This window comes from Ochotona princeps, chromosome 4, assembly GCF_030435755.1.
Source record: "Ochotona princeps isolate mOchPri1 chromosome 4, mOchPri1.hap1, whole genome shotgun sequence".
In the NCBI taxonomy this organism is placed as follows: Eukaryota; Metazoa; Chordata; class Mammalia; order Lagomorpha; family Ochotonidae; genus Ochotona; species Ochotona princeps.
In genome coordinates this window covers 39,262,734-39,278,644 of record NC_080835.1, presented here as the reverse complement: position 1 = coordinate 39,278,644, position 15,911 = coordinate 39,262,734, and the positions used below count along the sequence as shown (strand labels likewise).

General features: G+C 42.6%; 1 protein-coding gene across 2 annotated transcripts in view; it reads right to left on the bottom strand.

Moving 5' to 3' along the window:
* HPS5 (HPS5 biogenesis of lysosomal organelles complex 2 subunit 2) overlaps positions 1–15,911 on the bottom strand; it is a 51,044-nt gene that overhangs the window by 7,849 nt on the left and 27,284 nt on the right. The window contains exons 11-20 of one of the 2 annotated variants that reach the window (XM_058663272.1): positions 12,648–12,826; positions 12,047–12,205; positions 10,694–10,880; positions 10,047–10,170; positions 9,024–9,173; positions 7,560–7,637; positions 6,749–7,329; positions 2,499–2,619; positions 2,160–2,315; positions 670–789 (exon numbers count right to left, since the gene is read on the bottom strand). In XM_058663272.1, coding sequence (XP_058519255.1) covers positions 670–789; positions 2,160–2,315; positions 2,499–2,619; positions 6,749–7,329; positions 7,560–7,637; positions 9,024–9,173; positions 10,047–10,170; positions 10,694–10,880; positions 12,047–12,205; positions 12,648–12,826 — 1,855 coding nt within the window. The remainder of the gene's footprint in view (positions 1–669; positions 790–2,159; positions 2,316–2,498; positions 2,620–6,748; positions 7,330–7,559; positions 7,638–9,023; positions 9,174–10,046; positions 10,171–10,693; positions 10,881–12,046; positions 12,206–12,647; positions 12,827–15,911) is intronic. The other variant, XM_058663273.1, reaches the window with a different exon arrangement.

Sequence of the window (15,911 nt, the reverse complement as noted above, 5' to 3'; positions counted from 1 at the left end):
AAGATGCTCTGGGAGGGAAACATAGGCGCATTCCTGATTCAAGTGTCAGGATGCCTTTTTATGAACTCTAAAAGCTGCGTATAGAAATCCCTTGACAAATCATTAGGAACACAAACACATACATCCACCTGCACACACTTCTCGTGAGCTCATGAAAGAGTTCAAGGGTCAATTTAATGTCTCTTGAGTCATGCATTAACATGCATTTTTAAAAAGGAATCATCAGATTTCTGTAACACAAATATTCAGAATCACTAAGAAGTTCACTCAGTATATCGCCACCACAATTTGGGTCTCTTGGGCCTCCCTAAGAGGCGGTTGAACTTGAACTGGACAAGTGGGATGCTGGACTCTGTATAGTGTAAACTTTTAATTAGGGAATCTCAACGGAACTTGAGCTGTGGTTATGCATCAAGGTGAAGGAATTCATGATGGGGGAAGGGTTTGGGGTGAAGGGGGGGGAATCCCAGTACCTATGAAATTGTGTCATGTAATGCAATGTAATTAATGAATAAATGAATATTTAAAAAAAAAAAAAAAAAAAAAACAATTTGGGTCTCTTCCATAGTTATTCCAAAACTAAGCCCAGAATATGATATGTGAATAAACTAGATCCTTTCCAAAGGAACTAGAGCTTAGTCCTTTGGAAGATTTTTTTTTTTTCCATACCTGGGATAGCCTTCATCATCCATGGTGCTTGTGCTTGGTGGAGCATTATGGGATAGAGCCAAAAGCAGCCAATCCAGTCTTAAAGACTCTGGTTGTAGAAGAGACTCAAGGAAGAATGACCTAAGAGAAAGTTGGGGAGAAAGATCAACAATCTTCATTCTGAGAAAGGAAACATAAACATGGGGTGTGGGGGCAAAGGTTGGATCTAACAGTTAAGACCCTGGGTGAGATGCTCATATTTCATATTTGAGCATCTGGATTTGAGGCCTAGCGCCAATCTCAATTCCAGTTTCTACTAATGTACATGCTAGGAGGTGGCAGGTGACAGCTCAAGTCTCCTGAAGCCACTGTGGGAGATCTGGATTGAGGTTTTGGCTTCAACCTGGCTCAAACCAAGCCTTTGTGGACACTTAGAGATGTGAACCAGTGGATAGGAGCGCTGTCTGCCTGCTTCGCTGTCTCTCTGTTTTTCAAATAAAGGAATAAATTTAAATCAATAAGTTTTAAGTGTGAGAAGGGTGAGTACAGTTTAATTAAGAGATCAATACAGCAGATGCAACAACTTGAAAACTCCTTTGCTACAAATGCTGGTGAAATAAGTCTTCTATATGAATGCCTGAGCCTTAAGATAAGGAAATGCCACAGGATCACAAAAAATCAATTAAGAACTAAGACATAAAAACCCACACAGCAAATGTGATCTTATCAGAGGAAGCAGGAGAGGGGGGAAGTCAGCAGTCTATTAACAAAGGGGCACAGGTGTTCCAGGGACACGCGGAGATAGGAAATGAAGCAGCAGTCAAAAGAGCTGGAACTAAGAGTGAGCCACAAAAAGCTCAGACCTTGTCCATAAAAAGGTGGCAGTAAATCCAGTCACCAATGGAGACAATAAGAAGCTTATACTGGTCATAGCCTAGACCCTAAATGAGGGGCTTAAATTTCTTTTAAAGACTTATTTTTATTTGAAAGGTAGATTTTACAGAGAGAGGAGAGACAGAAAGAGGGGACTTATATCTACTGCTTTACTCCCCAAATGGCTACAATGAGCTGATTTGAAGCCAGGAGCTTCTTCCATGTCTCCCACATACGTGCAGAAGCTCAAGGACTTGAGCCATCCTCCGTTGCTGTCCTAGGTTATAAGAGGGAGCGCAACTGGAAGTGGAGCAGCCGGGATACGATTCAGCGTCCATATTGGATGCTAGCACCACAGGTGAAGAACTAGCCTGATGTGCCACAGCACAAACTTCAAGGGGCTTAATGTTACACTGATGACCTAAGGGTTCCTGAAAGGAAGGGAAAAGTGTGAGAAGTGCATATTTGTAGTGTGAGCTATGAAGTGTGGCAGGACAGTGGACTGCTGGGCCTCATTTTTCACAGCATGTGCCTCAACCCTACAGTTATCAACAGTAAAACTGTGACACCTTCTTATCAAAGAGAAGCAATGCCCTGTGAAAAGAAAGGGACGTCGGCAAACACAGCCTTCTCCTCACCGCTGATCCTCAGGCCGTGATTTCACCAGGCTGTCTAGGTAGGCCAAAAACTGAGTTGGATTGTGGTGACACAGCTGCATGATATCCGAAGGCAAGATGGATGGGTAAAACCTGATCAACGATCGAAGGGCAGATTCCCCAAACTTCTCATACAACCTGCATTTAAAACCAAAAAGACACATTAGTCTCCAGCAATGAGATACTATAACTTCATAGAAATATTAATAAGTATACTAACAAGAAGCTGCCTGATATGCCAATGAGTGAAACTTCAGAGACTAAGGTACAAAAACAACACATGTGCTTGTGCTTATAGAATCAACATTCAGAACAACCTACCGGGAAGCATAGGCCACCAACAGAGGACTATCACAAGCAACCGAGTCATCTAACAACTTCAGTCTTGTTGGGAGATCTCCTTCTTCCATCCCCACATATGTCGGATTGGAACTTGCCATTTCTGAAAGATAAAGCACATCCTTTTCTCTTTATCTTTTACTTGCAAACATTCAACCCATGAACACAATCATTAGGCAATCATTAGGCACAGACATACTGTGTGCACCTAATATGGGCAATCCAACATTTCTTAAGTGTTACAGGAGAAAACATAAAAAAGACCACTAACAAAAAACCAACATGCAATTTCCACCTTTAGGGACCTTAAAAAAATTAATAGGCAAAACATTAAATTCTTTAATAAAATAAAGGAACAGGTAACAAATACAAAGTGACCATTGTATTATCCTTGAAAAAAATTACTATTGGAAGTGGCCGGTTAGCTCAGTTGGTTAGAGCGTGGTGCTAAAAAATTACTATTGGGCTACACACACACACACCATATACTTACCATCTTTGTCAAACTACTCAAATTTTTCCTAGATCTACTACCACTATTATATCTTTTAGAATCTAATCAATTAAATTTGATGCAATTAACTTTATTAAAAACATCAGTTTAGCAAATATCCATTCCCTGAAAAATGACCTGATTTGGGGAAAAGTCAAAAGCTTTTTAACACCAAGACTGGTTAAAAAAAAAAAAAAAGAATCTGAAGTAAAAGTTTTTTGTTTTCGTCCAAGTAGTTCTTAATTAGTTCTGAAAATAAATCCCAAAGAACAGTTATAAAAGTTATCTTCCATAATTACAACAATGGGATCTGTTCTCTAAAAGGTTCTGAAAAGCTAACCATGGCTTTGCAATATATTTGTTTTTTTTTTTTAAAGATTTATTCATTTTATTACAGCCAGATATACACAGAGGAGGAGAGACAGAGAGGAAGATCTTCCGTCCGATGATTCACTCCCCAAGTGAGCCGCAACGGGCCAATGCATGCCGATCCGAAGCCGGGAACCTGGAACCTCTTCCGGGTCTCCCACGCGGGTGCAGTGTCCCAATGCATTGGGCCATCCTCGACTGCTTCCCAGGCCACAAGCAGGGAGCTGGATGGGAAGTGGAGCTGCCGGGATTAGAACCGGCGCCCATATGGGATCCCAGGGCTTTCAAGGTGAGGACTTTAGCCGCTAGGCCATGCCGCCAGGCCCGATATATTTGTTTTTAAAAACATTGCCAGCGTATGTGTCGTGGCACAGTGGGTCAAGTTACTGTATGGAACACTAGCAGCCGTATGGAGGCTTTTGCTTTGGGTCCTGCTTACTTCACTTGATTCAACTCCTGCTGATGTACATCCTGGGAGGCAACAGCCGATGGCTGAAGCGGCTGCGGCCCTTAACCCACATCCGAAAACCACACAGAGCTCCTAGCTTGGCCCAGGTCAGCCCCACCACACAGAGCTCCCAGCTTGGCCCAGGTCAGCCCCACCACACAGAGCTCCCAGCTTGGCCCAGTTCAGCCCCAGCTGTAGCAGATACTTGGGGGATGTACTGTGGATTAAGAATCTCATTCTTTGTTATTCTCGCTTTAAATAAACACAAACAAATAAAGTTTCGTAAAATCACTTTTGGTTCCAGTCTCACTGTTTCTCATCTGATTATTTCAGGCAATAAGTACCTAAAGAATTCAGAGGAGACCATCATTTAGAGCAGGAGGGGTAGAGGGAAGTTTTATGACTGGGTCAGCTCTAAGCTAGACTATCCACCTAGACTCAAGCAAATGGCTACATCACCTCAAAATGCCCACCACACTTGCTCTTGGTAGCACAGGTAACAAGTAACAACCACCACTTAGGCTGATGGAGACTTTGTTATTCTCCTGTGATCAGGGTTGTGTGTGATCATAAAGACACATTTACAGTAGGTAATGTCACACATTTGCACTGATTTGAAAATAAATAATTTGTTTGCTATTTCACATTCAAATAAATCACAACTCAGACACCAAAAATCATTTCTTATGTTTTTAACTGCTGCAAGAATTGAAGAACTGAAACTACACAGAACATGAAAATGTTTCTCCATCTGTGGTTATTTGCTTTTAGCACTGAGTAAAATGCTTGCATCAGTCTAAATCAACAATTGGAAACATGGCATCTGTCACTTAAACAAAATTTTGAAGTAAGAAAATTTAGGTTATGCTGATGCTCAAAACTCTAGCATTTCATATCAGAGTGCAGGTTGAGTCCCAGCTGCTCCACTTCCAACCAACCTTCCAGTTAAAGCATCTGTGAAGACAGAAGATGCTGGCCTGAGTGCTTGGGCCCCATCCACCCAGGCAGGAGATCTAGGTGGAATTCTTGGCTCTTGGCTTCAGTCTGGCCCAGTCTTGGCAGTTGAGGTAGACCTTTTGGGGAGTAAATCAGCAGATGGAAGATGGAAGGGTGTATGTGTGTGTGTGTGGGGGGGGGTGGGTAGGTGTACATGTGTGTGTGTGTGTGTGTGCCTCCCTCTCTCTCTCACTCTGATGCTCTACCTTTCAAATATGTAACTAAAAAGAAAAAGAAAGTCTGCCTCTTCAGAAACATGGGATGACAGCAGTAGTCGAGAGGGTGCTTTCTGCGACCTGCACTCAAGTCCAAAGCAGACCCAGAAGGCTGTGCACTAAAGTCTCTGGGGCAAATATCAAACTATTCATATTTGTTCTCTTCCTTCTGGCCCTCCACAGATTACAATTCCCAGTCCCCTTTGCAGTTACGGGCATTGTGATAAAATTCTTACCATCGGAATGTAAGGGAAGGCAAGAAAGCTGCTACCAGGTAGACCTCTAAGACACATGTCCACATGCTTTCCCCTGGACGCAATTACCCAGCCTCAACCACAGCCCACAGGGAGGACAGAGCTTAAAATAATGACAAGAACTTGGGATGCTGAACTGTCTACCACATGAGAGAGAGCTGCCACTGACTTGCGACACCCGGTCCGGGTATTATGAGCGAGAAGTAAACCTCTACCTGAGTTATTGCCACAGAAGGTATTCATTACAGCAATTAAGTTTATTCAACTATTGTTACTTTGCAGTGCTTCAGTTTCCCCATCTATAAAATGGGATAGCATGCACTCAAGACAGTTACAAGCATAGAAGGAGATGATGCCTGAAAAGCATTTACCTGGCACGCAATTAAGCACTCAATGTTTGAAAATAGTCATCACTAGTCTGCACATATAGAGCCAGTCCTAGCAGCAAATCACTAGGGATACTGAGAAATGAACTATCATTCATTTTCTTTTGATATTTTAATTTATTTTTATTGGAAAGGCAGATTTACAGAGAGAAGGAACAGGAAGATTTTCCGTTTGCTGGTTCACTTTAAGTGATCACAATGGCTGCAGCTGAGCCAATCCGAAGCCAGCAGCCAGGAGTCTCTTCTGAGTCTCCCACACAGGTGCAGGGTCCCAAGGCTTTGGGCCATCCTTCACCACTTTCCCAGGCCATAAGCAGGGAGCTGGAAGGGAAGTGGAGCAGCGAGGACATGAACTGGCGCCCATTTGGGATCCTGGCTCTTGCGAGTAGAGGACTTAGCCACCAGGCCATCATGCCAAGCCCTATATTTCTGTCTTAGTAAGATAGATAAGTTTTTATTTATCTGCACTTATAAAGCATTCTACTTTTAATCCCTACTACTACAACACTGTTATATAATTTTCTGAATGTGATTATGAGAAAAATAATTTTAATTCGCTTATAATACAGTTTGCAAATTAAACTAATGTTTTAAAAAAATATTTATGGGCCTGGTGCAATAGCCTAGCAGTTAAAGTCCTCGCCTTGCATGTGCCGGGATCCCATATGGACACCGGTTCTAATCCTGGCCGCCCTGCTTCCCATTCAGCTCCCTGCTTGTGGCCTGGGAAAGTAGTCGAGGACAACCCAAAGCCTTGGGACCCTGCACCCGTGTGGAAGACCTGGAGGAAGTTCCTGGCTCCTAGCTTTGGATCGGATCAACTTCAGCCGTTGCGGTCACTTGAGGAGTGAATCATCAAATTGAAGGTCTTCCTCTCTGTCTCTCCTCCTCTCTGTATATCTGCCTTTCCAACAAAAAATAAATAAATCTAAAAAAAAGAAAAGAAAAAATATTTACAATAAAAAATGAATAGAAAACAGAACGAGGAGTTAACCAAAACAGAGGCAATTTTCTATGTTAACTATCTTCTGTACTGAATTCTATCCTTGATAACAGCGTTCTGATCATTACCTTTCAGTCCTGTAATAAAAGTATCCCAAACACAAGGGGTGTTGGCATAACTAAGCTTGATGCTCTCCTTTGCTCTTTTCAAGTCCAAGAGAAAAAAATACTTCTTCAGGAAGTGACAAGCCAGAGAATGTTCAGGAGAGCACTGCCACAGGTTACGATCCTCAGGCCCACTTGGGCTTCGGAGCCTGGAATTCAGTACATTCAGTTCCAAACACAACGTTGTCAACTCAGCCAGGTCTTGCTGAAGAGTGTGGGGTATGGAGCAGGGCGCGTGCACTTGGAACAAGCCATCCTGTGGCTCCTCCAGATGATGCACAGACTCACATTCCACCTGAGCAGCTGCTTCTTCATGACCAAAAGAGTCCCCTTGTTCTTCTGCATTATCTTCGTCCAGTACTCTCTTTTCTGACTCAGTCGGCTGTGGCACGTCCTGGTTCAATGTCACGGATGAATTGCCAGCATCTGCAACACCCGAGAAGTCCTTCGTAGCAAATGTGTTTTCTAACTCTGAAAGCCACTCCTGTAAAACCACTCCCAGAGATTTGGGCTCAAACAAAACCAGGGGGTCCTGCAGCTGGCTCCTATATAAAATAGACAAGTATGAAGCGTATGTTTAATATTAAACATTAATCTAACCAACATGGTACACTCATCTGGAATGTTACCTTTCAACCCTTAAAGTAACGATTATCTCAGCAAGCTGACAAGACAGCATTAACAGTCCATTATTTTACTAATTCTCGGGACCATTACTGCTGATCTCAGAAAGTCTTCTCCCCATTCATTATGAAAATTGCTCATTTGGACTCACATGGCTGCCGCTGTGGCTGCTTCGAGCGCGTGGAACATGTCTTCTTCAGGAGGCTGACTAGGTACCTCTTTTTCTTCCCTAGAAGAGGGTGAGAAGTAAGAGCAAAATTCACAAGAGTTACAGTGGATCGAGACAAAGATATCTAAGCACCTGCTAAATTGTACTGGGATTGTATTATGCTGCCAGAGACAGACAGAGGAGACTGCAAAGCAGTCCATGGGCCCACGGTGAGAAAGCTCAAGTCAGAGCAAGCTCTCATTAGGAAGAAAGGCATGCAAACCACAAAGTAACACAAAACACAGAAGGCTGACTTAGGAAAGGGCAGCACCTCCCAAGCATCCCATTACAGCAGGAGAGAGGAGTGATTACTCTTTTCTTTCTTCTTCTTTTTTTTTTTTTAGGTTTATTTGTTTATTAATGTTACAAAAGTGAGAGAGTTGCAGAACCATGTTGACCACAAAATAGGATGGAGACGGATGGAGTGGGAGGGAGGTGGGTGAGGGAAAAGCCCCTGCCAGGAGTAATTACTCCGACTAGGCAATCAAGAGAAGATTTTTCTGTGGAGGTGGTATTTATATCACTGAAAAAAAAAGAAAAAGGCAGAATGCTCCAGGTGAAAGATATGCTTCAGCAGGAAGAAAGACAGTGAGGTGTCGGAAAACACACCTCTCTGGCAGGACCGGAGAACCTGTGCTATTCTCTATGAACATTTGGCTTCACTAACTTGTCCTGAGGATAACACACCCTTTATTTTATCTGACTGCGCCTGAGTGTGGGTCTCTCCCAACACCTGGACAACTGCTGGCTGAGGGTTGGTTCTACTGCCCAAAACCCCTGAACCAAGATAAGGCAGAGCACAGATGAACAACATCCTTCACACTCCATCAGACCAAGGGCCCTGCTTCACTGTGCTGCACAAGGACTAGGCCACCAGCATGTCTTAGAAAGGTACACGACAAGACACCAGCACTAACGGTTTGACTGCTTTCCTCATTGCCTAAAGAGCCCCCTTTCTTGCTCAGTATCTTCACCCATTCCAATATTCCCTTTTTAAATCCATCAAGCAGCAGTATATTCTGTATCTTGAAGGTCACAGAGTGTCACACAATCGCATGCTAGTCAAAAGCAGCGACAGGACAACTCTTCATCTTATAAAAACTGTAATCTTGTAGTCCTCTAACATCCCAGAAATTTGAAGCAGTTATAGGATGTAGAGGCTGTGCATGGGAACAATGGAGAAAGGTATCAAACTTGTCCTAAGGTGCTCTTTGTCTTAATAGATGTGTTATGGATTGACGCACTGTTTTTCAAGACTGTGAGATCCACGGCTTTTTTCTGAGCTGCACAAACAAGCTTCGGTGAGCGGGGTCATGCATGTCCCTTCACTAGATCACCATCCATGGCTTTCTTCCGACTGACAGCTGACTCCTCTAGACCTCACCCAGGATTAACACAAGAGCTTACTCAGTGTCTTCTTCCTTGGGACAGGAAACGGAACTCACATCCTCTTCACATGACTGTTCCTCAGCCCTGGGTTCAGGTCTCACTTTCAGCTCAGGGCTGGTGTGAAGGGTGCCAATCTTCTCAGTAGTTTTACGCACAAACGTAGAAACACTGCAAAGCAAATAGCAAAACGCTCACATGAAAAAAAAATCTCATTACTGTCAGGAATGAAAAAATTAGTACTTGCTATTTTTCTGTTCCTATCAGCCCTAAAAAGGCAGCTTAATGAAGCACAACTGAATAAAAGGAAATATTCTATTTACAGCAGCTTCTCCAATTAATCACATACTTCACATAAAGCCCAAGTGAAATATAATGAGTCCCTTCATTTACTAAATTGCCCCGAGAAATCAATGATTCAAAGCTGAAGAAAATTCCTTCCACTTTAGTTATGTCTATAATGTTTCTGTCAACTCATGTGATCATCAGCCCCACCCTGAGCAGAGAATAACAAAGAATTTCTTCATCAAATTCAGCACCCAGTGGACACAATACAACCCTGCTTAAGAGCAAAGCTTCTGTGCAATAAAACTCAGATAAGCAGTTCAGAAGTGATGCAAAGTCCTCTCTCTCAAACTCAAATGTCAGTCTTGAAGAGGAGAATGAAAATCATACCAAAAACTCTTCAATTCTGAGCCCAGAGGCAGAAAGACCAAGAAACAATGAAATAAACAGGCTATTCCCAACACAGATGAAGAAAAAACAGATTTAAAAATTTTGGTTCTGTTCGGAAGGGGGAGAACATTTACATCTGTGTCAACTTCAAGCCTCAGCTGCACAAGGAAGCTGAATGCCTCCAGGTGGAAATGAGGTCACAGTGCTCAGGCTCTCCGAGAAACAGTGAACTTTCACAGGGGATAGGAGAAACAACTCCAAAACTTTCCTTTTCTATTTACGGTATCTCAATCCTCAGCAAAGAAAATCCTAAGGTGACAACATAAATAAAATACAAAATGAAATTAAGTGAAAGGCTAATTGGTTTACCTTTCTTTGACAGCCTGAAGAGACACAAGAGGAGATGGAGAACGAAATGACAATGGAATGCCGAAGGGGAGAAAAGTTTCATTCTTATCTGTATCAAACATCACTGGAACATGAAAAACATTGTCTAATGAATGGAATCAGGGGAAGAGAAACAAAAACTAATCACATGGACAGTTTTTAACCTTTAAAGGAATTCTGAAATGAACAAACCAAAGGAAATGAAGAGTGCAGTACCAAAATCACAACTAACTCAGAAACAAATGGGCAGAACACAGGTTCACACGATGCACAGGATGGCTGGGTCACATAACACAGGGAGCTCTCTTCCTTGGCCTACTGGACCCCAAAACTGATTTGGCTAGTCAAGATAAAATCTGTCTACTTCTATCTTAAACTTTCCAGCATTTTGACGTATGATCAAAATTCGACATTTTCTCCATGTTAGTTCCAATATGGGGGGCAGGAATGGGGAGGGTAACAGAAACCCACTCTTCCGGTGGTGAGCAGATTTACAGATCTGGATGGAAACTGCATCAGAATGTGAAAAGGGATCAACAACTTGCTTAAAACTTACGCGCAAGTCAACCCTGGGAACAAACACTCACAGAGAATAATCCTTTCACGTGAGCCACCCCCACAGTCATCACCTTCATGTCCCTGTGGGCCACTGCACAGGTCTGGCCGCTCCTCCTCCTGAGGTGAGGTGAATTCTTTCAGTCTCTCATCTTCTGACAGGGTTTGGCTGTGAAGGGAGCAGGAGTCTTCATCTGACTGACTGCCTCTTCTACTGCTAATGACACGATAAATACCAGAGTCCAATATGCTGAAACTTTCCTAAAAATGGATTTTAAAATTTCAAAGTAAAACTTTCCTTTGTAATACAGTACAGCTTTTTTAGAGAAAGACGCTAAAGTAGTAAATCAAGGAAAACACACAAGCCTCATGAGAACAAACTGATGAGCAGCACTTTGATGCTGGACAGCTGGGTGACTTGCATGTGCTCCCAGCAGATGCTGCCATGTTGATCCAGCTTGCTTTCCTAACACACAGTGGTGCTGATGGAGATCAAATGAGATAACCCTGAGTTGTGAGAAGCATCTAAAATAAAGTCCTTGGACTAACATTAACTTATGCTGGAGGCTGTACAAACTACAAAGACAAAACCTGATGTATTGCTAAGACACACATGAACAACGCCTTCATATAGCAATCTAATCCTGGTCCCCCCCAAGAATGGACCAGATAAAATAGAAGACACATTTTGAGGTCCTAGTGATAAATGAATACAACCTGAAGTGGAAAAATATTACTCTATAACACAACCCTTTTAGAAGCAAAAAAACTAGGGCAGGCATTTGGCACAGGAGTTAAGATGCTGCTTCGGAGCCCAGTGCAATAGCCTAGCAGCTAAAGTCCTCACCTTGCACACATCATGATCCCATATGGCGCTGGTTCTAATCTCGGTGGCCCCGCTTCCCATCCAGCTTCCTGCCTATGGCCTGGGAAAGCAGTGGAGGACGGCCTAAAGCCTTGGGATCCTGTACCCACGTGGGAGACCCGGAAGAAGCTTCTGGCTCCTGGCTTCGGATTGGCTCAGCTCTGGTAGTTGAGGCCATTTGGGGAGTGAACCATCATCGGATGGAAGATCTTCCTCTCTGTCTCTCCTCATCTTTGTATATCTGACTTTAAAATAAAAATAAGTAAGTCTTAAAAAACAGAAAATGCTGCTTCAAACACCTGCATCCCATGTAAGAGTGCCTGGGCCCACGCCCTGACTCTGCATCTAATTCCAGCCCCTTGCTACTGCATATCTTAGGAGGCAGCAGAAGATGGCTCAAGTACTTGGTCCTTGCCATCCACATGGGAGACCAGGATTGAGTTCCAGCCTCACCCTGTACGTTGCAGTTATCTGGGGAGTGAATCATCAGATGGAAGATCTCTCCCTGTCTCACTCTTCTCTGACTTTCAAATCAACAAAAATGTAGAGATGGAACACTTACATGTGATGAAATGGAACTTCTTCGACTGCTGCAAGCAGAATCCAAAGGTTCAAATCTTAGCATTAATTCTTCCAGCTGAGAAATCAGATCACTACAGGATGCAAGGTCCAGCTGAGATTTCAAATGCTCTAATTTATCTATCGTCAAACTTTTTCTTGTCTGATAAAAGGATAAGAAAATTCCAATGGAATAGCTTATTGTTTGTAATTAAATCTATGTCTAAATGGTCAACATACTGAAAGAAGTCTAACACAGAAAATAAAACTTCACTGGGGCTTTAAAAAAGTTTAAAAAACTAGGGAAATACATAATAACAATTATGTTAGAATTAACAAGTTAATTAAGAATAACCACACAAACATTAAAAATGAGTTCTAAAATTCAAGCCAATGTGTGGGTAAATTTGGTATTTTGGTTTTAATAGAAAACATCTCCTCCTTCTTACCCTCCACCAACCTCAAGACACACCTGTCATGCTTCCTTTGGGGAGGCACTGCTGCATCTGTATGTCATGTGGAAAGGGCAAATAGAAGAGCATCTTCCCTCACGCCCTTGGCAAGGTTTTACGAACCCATGGTTTACATGGATAGCTCTGACTCACCCTGCTGGCAATGAGAGAATTTTGGAAAAGACAGCACGTGCGAGCAGCCAGGTTCCACAAGCCTCTCCGCAGTAGTCGTTCCACACAGCGCTCCACAGACAACAGCGAGAGATGGGAGACTCTCCCACTGAGGTGCAAACAGAACAGCTCATTCTTGCAGACAGCCACATCCTGAAGATCTACAAAAACCATACAGGTGAATACACAGAATATTAATACTCCTTTTTCAATTTTTCCAAGGATTGAAGTTATTCCCATAAACTCGTTCATTTACAGTATTTGACTTGAGTGAATTCCATCTTTGTCACTGCAATTCAATGAAGAAATCATAATATCATACTAAAAAGATCAAGAATAAAAAATTTGGAGGAGTCACATCTCTGATCTAGAATCCTACCTGCAGAATGGTCAATTGGTATAATGGTTATGAAGACAGTTAGAATATCCACAACCTACAACAGAGTGCTTGGTTTGACGGCAGGTCCAGTGTCTGATTCTAGCTTCCTGTCAACTCTGGGAGGCATCACTGATGACTCAAGCCATTGTGAGAACTGGACTGAGCTCCAAGCTCCCAGGCTCAGCTCCTGCAGGCTGCCCACTACAGGCATTTGGGAAGTAGGTTAGGAGATAGGACTCTTCTGTTTGCTAATAAAATTTTTAAAATCTATTTTAGATGAAATAAAATCCTATGTTTAAAAATGCTATTTTCTGCTGGGGTCCATGCAGTAGGTGTGGATGACAGAAAGGTGTGAAGAGAACAGCTCCCCTGTTTGGCAGGGCCCAGCGGATTTCTCTCTGACCACCTTGATGCAGTCGCACCTCCTTTTTGCATGGACACTCAACCACCACACTAAGAATTCTGCAATCTATTGAGGCATTGTTTGGCTGTGGGAGATGGCTTTTACAACCAACGTGAGCTTGGGAGTTAATGTTATTGATAATGTCTTGATGCGTGGGTCTTTGTGCACAGGAGTACAATTAAACCCATGCTGTTTTCTGGACACCTTATTGTGTGCCTACCCAGTGCCCTGAAATCTGGGCCAGACATACAGCATGCCTTCTGGAAAATGGCTTGATAAGAATTTTACAAACTAATGGAAGTGATGGGAATATGAGCAGAAACTGCTATGGCAAAAAATAGTTACTGTGACCTTAAAGGTTAGCCTGTCCTTGCAACTCTTTAGAGCATAGAAAATGTAGTTGTTTCAGCCGTTTATGAGGTTGTAGAGCCTACAGTTGTAGGGGGATTTAATGTTTGAAATTTTTTGTCTTGGATCTTTATGTTTTTTTCTCTCTTTTGTTGTATTTCTCCCACTAAGTGATAGATAAGTTGTGAAAATAAATGTAGTAGGAATGTTTTACTGACTAGCAGGCAACCATCTGTGCTTTGTCCTTGGAGTTCTGGCTGTCACCTAATGGCTACTTCAGAAGAATGAATAACGACTTGCTTTAAAGAAACTGATTATAGTAACTTACAGAATTATCTTTAAGAGCACCTAGTTGACCATGAAATGAAAAATAAAATAATCAAACATCTGTGCATACCCACTTAGTCATGAACAAATAGAACAATCAAACAATTGTGCAGAGGCTTGTGATGTGTCTGAGTAAATAAAAAGGACAGCTTCTTCTTGAGCTGCAGCAAGAAGGTACCAAGTGACAGTGTCTGTGTCTTTTCTTATCGCTGACTCCACTCACCCTTCTCAAGCTCCGAACTCAGCTAGAGCTGGGCCCAGCAATTTTCTCTTTCTTTTTTGAAAGTTTATTTGAAAGGCAGTGTTACAAAAAAAAAGGAGAGGGGAAGACATTGAAAGAGATACAGAGACATCTTCTATCCACTGATTCACTCTCCAAATAACAGCAATGACCAGAGCCTGGCTGTTCCAAAGCCAGCAGCTGGAGTTTTCTCCTTCCTGCATGGATCCAAGCAGTTGAGCCATCTTCTAATGCTTTTCCAGACACATTAACATGGAGGTGGATCAGAAACGGAGCAGCCCTACCTTCAGACCAGAGATGGTCTCACCAAGAAACCATTGAACTTACCAGGACAATAAGATGCTGGACTTTATGCATGGTAAATACCTCCAATGAAAGAATGTCAACTGAATTTGAACTATGGAAATGCAACAAGGTGGAGCAATCCGCCGCGGGGGGAGGGTGTGGGGAGGGTGGGGGGGGGGAATTCCAGTGCATAAAAAATGTATCACATAATGCAATGTAATTAATTAAAAAAATGAAATGCAATAAAAATATGTTAAAAAAAAAAGAAACGGAGCAGCCAAGACTCCAACCAGTATCCACATGGAATGCTGCCACCGCAGGCGGCACCTTTACCTATTGAATCACAGCTCTGGCCCCTGAAAATGAGATTCTCTGTGAAAAGGAACTGAAATCTTAAAAGAGGGCAATCTACACTAGAAGTCAGACTACATCATTTCTGATAGTTCAAATCCAATGTTCAATGAACGGATTTTTAACACACTATGTACATCACAATGAAACATCTGTCAACAAATTTCAAGAGATAGCCTAGCCCCTGAGAAATCAGTAACAATCAGATCAGAGAAAGTGGCTTCTTTCTATTTTTGCATATGAAGTAGAAAAAATAATCCACACGGTCAGCATATATTCTCTACTGTGTAGCAACACAAAAAGAGCTAATTCCCACCCCCATGGTTTCATCCAAAAGAATATAAATATGCTCTGTTCTGATCACACATAACAGACTTTGTTCCTATGAGGATTTTGCTTTAAACACATGGAAGGGGGTAGGTTTTTTTTTTAAGATTTACTTATTTTTATTGGAAAGGCATATATACAGAGAGGAAGATCCTTCATCTGATGATTCGCTCCCAAGCAGCTGCAGTGGCTGGAGCTGTGCTGATCGGAAGCCAGGAGCCAGGAGCTCTTGTGCGTCTCCCGCATGGGTGCAGGGTCCCAAGCCTTTGGGCCATCTTCCACTGCTTTCCAGGCTACAAACAGGGAGCTGAATAGCAAGTGGGGCTGCTGGGATTAGAACCGGTGCCAATATGGGATCCTGAGCATGCAAGGCAAGGACTGCAGCCACTAAGCTACTGCACCAGGCCCTCCTATGAGGATTTCTGAACCCGAAATCATTGAGATGCAAAACAGGAATCAAAGCAAAACATCTCACAGTGATAACAATTAACCCATTTGGGGTGGACCTTTGATGTTGTGATTGAGCTGCCACTGGAGATACTCACATGCTGTGTCAGAATTCCTGCTTTGAGTCCTAGCTCTTCC